Source organism: Phalaenopsis equestris, unplaced genomic scaffold (genome assembly GCF_001263595.1).
Source record: "Phalaenopsis equestris unplaced genomic scaffold, ASM126359v1 Scaffold204111, whole genome shotgun sequence".
In the NCBI taxonomy this organism is placed as follows: domain Eukaryota; kingdom Viridiplantae; phylum Streptophyta; class Magnoliopsida; order Asparagales; family Orchidaceae; genus Phalaenopsis; species Phalaenopsis equestris.
The window spans coordinates 1-2,518 of NW_018223690.1; the positions used below are offsets into that span (position 1 = coordinate 1).

The following is a 2,518-nucleotide window of genomic DNA, read 5'->3' on the forward strand; positions in this document are numbered from 1 at the left end:
GAATGTGTGCGATCTTGTGCCAATCAGAGCCTGAATACTCTTTATAGCGCTCCATTAACTCTGGATGACAGTCCTCGATTACTAGGTGTTCCAAGGAAGGAGGAAGATCTGGCAAATCCCGAAGCTGAGGAACATTTATGATCCAAAGTACACGGAGAGAAGAAAGGTTGGCAAGCGAAGAAGGCAGGCAATCCAGTCGATCAAGATCTTCAAGTTGCAGTTTAGACAAAGCGGGAGGGAGGCCTTGTAATTCTCGGAGTTGAGAAAGGTTAATAATGACAAGCTTATCAAGAGAAGAAAGCCTGGAAAGGAAAGAAGGCGGGCAATCAAGTTGATTAAGACCTTCTAGAAATAGTGAAAGCAAAGAGGGTGGGAGGCCTGGTAATTCTCGGAGCTGAGGAACCTTTATGATGTTAAGTGTTTGGAGAGAAGAAAGGGTAGGAAAGCAAGAAGGCAGGCAATCCAATTGATTAAGATCTTTAAGTCTCAACTCATACAAAGAGGGAGGGAGGTCTGGCAACGCTTTGAGGAGTGGAATGCTTTCTAAAGTTAGATACTGGAGGGATGTGATGGCTGATAAAGATTGCAGGCACAGCAAAGATTCGAGCTTCTCAAGGTCTAATCGTTCCAAAGAGCCGGGAATGTTCGACAGTTGCTGGAGCTGAGGAGCCTCTTGAATACACAGAACCTGAAGTGAAGAGAGTCTTGGCAAGGATGAAGGGAGAGACTGAAGGGATTTGAGCCTTCTAAAGTTCAACTCAAGAAGGGACAAGCTAAATTGTAGAAACCATTGCTCTGCTTCAATTGTAAATGAAATCAGGTCATCATTTTCCTCAATGGAAAGCTCTTCAAAGGAGGTGATACTTCTCAATGGCTCCATTAGCAACACAGACAGATCATTTACAATGACTTTGTTGATTATTTTCTTGAATGTCTCTGAATTCTTCTGTTGTCTAATATAGTTAAAATTGCTGCAATTTTTAATAGAAATGTAGCGACAACGGTCATCAATACCTGGTAGCCAGTTAAAAGCTTTCCACCCAACGTTATCTATCTCCAAGTTCCAAAGATTTGGAGGTCTAGAGGACAACTCCTGCAAATTTGGGCAGTCTTTGAGCCTGAGTATATGTAAGCAAGGAAAAGGCCAAGCATCTTCTGTTGCATCAAACCAATGCTCTAATGCTTCTAATTTCGTAATATCTAGCCGCTCTAGTGATGGAAAAACACAAGCCTTACCATTCCCATGAAATTTATTATAAAAACACTTTGCTTTTGGCATGTCATGAAGGAACAGAGTCTTAAGAAAGGGAAGCTGCTCAAAAGGTGGAAGAGTTTCCCACTCCAAACATCTAGACAACTCAATGAATTTTAGATTGAAGATATAATTGGCATTATCCATCCACCGTGCAGACTTTGCACCCATGTATGCATATATGCGTAGATGCTCTAGTTTGTTGTGTGGTTGAAGGTTTTCGAGCACTTCCTCATCTAAGACAGTATCTAAAGTGTTCCTCAAGGTTTTACTTTCATCACCCCAGACTAACCACAAATCTGTTAGGTTTCTCTTTTCACATAATTTGGCAATGCATGCTTCTTTAGCATCCTTCACACTTTCAAGAGAACTGATTCTTAATCTGCGAAGCTCATTCAAATGTTCCAGCTCCCCAATTTTAAAACCCTTCTCATTCTTAACAGAGAACCAATCCAGTTCTCGAAGAGACTTCAACATTCCAATTCCAGGCATCTCAGACAAGGCTTTCTGCAATTTTCTGCGATCATTACAAAGGTTCCACTTAAAATTTTTATAGATTATGAACTGTAAGTGATGAAGATTGTTTAGAGTTCTTGGCAGTCGAGTGATATCAGTATAACGTACATTCAAGTATCTGAGATGTATCAAATTTGCAATCTCCTCAGGTATCAATTTGAGATCCATATGATATATGAACATCAACCGAATCCTTCTCAATGATTTGAAAAGCTCAGTAAGTATTTGAATAAAATCTTGATCATCTCCCCGGTATCTCAAAAAAAGTGAATGCAAATTTTTAAACTCAATAATCTTTCTCAATACTTCTATATTGGAAGTTTCAACAAATAAATGTCGAATAGTTTTCAGAATTCTAAAAGGTTCTTTATCCCCCACAACTCTGAAGCATTCTTGTGCAGAAATAGATTGTGCTAATTCATGTAAAAAATCATGCATCTTGTAATATGGTTCAAAATTGTCAAAGAAAGATTTTTTGACCAAAATATCAAAACACTTGCCTCCGATATCTTCCATGGTCTCTCCTGAAATTGAAGGTGTCTGAATGAAACCCAATGAAATCCACATTTTGACTAAATCATCTCTAATAAAGTTATGATCTTGCGGAAATATGCTACAAAATGTGAAACAATTCTGTAAAGGTCTTGGGAGGAATTTGTAGCTCAATCTTAAGATGTGCATGATGTTGCTCTGACCAAGGCTAGCACTTCCAATATCACTGTTTAAAACTCTTATCCAATGACTCACATT

At 38.9% G+C, this 2,518-nt stretch overlaps 1 protein-coding gene across 1 annotated transcript; it reads right to left on the reverse strand.

Annotated features, from left to right (window-relative positions):
• Nucleotides 1-10: 10 nt before the first annotated feature.
• Nucleotides 11-1,952, reverse strand: LOC110036234 (putative disease resistance protein RGA3; the record flags this gene model as incomplete). The annotated part of the gene is made up of 2 exons (XM_020740628.1): nucleotides 1,877-1,952; nucleotides 11-1,769 (listed from the first exon to the last, which is right to left on the reverse strand). A coding segment is annotated over exon 2 (1,734 nt), but the record flags the coding sequence as incomplete, so codon positions are not given.
• Between the last annotated feature and the right edge of the window lie 566 nt (nucleotides 1,953-2,518).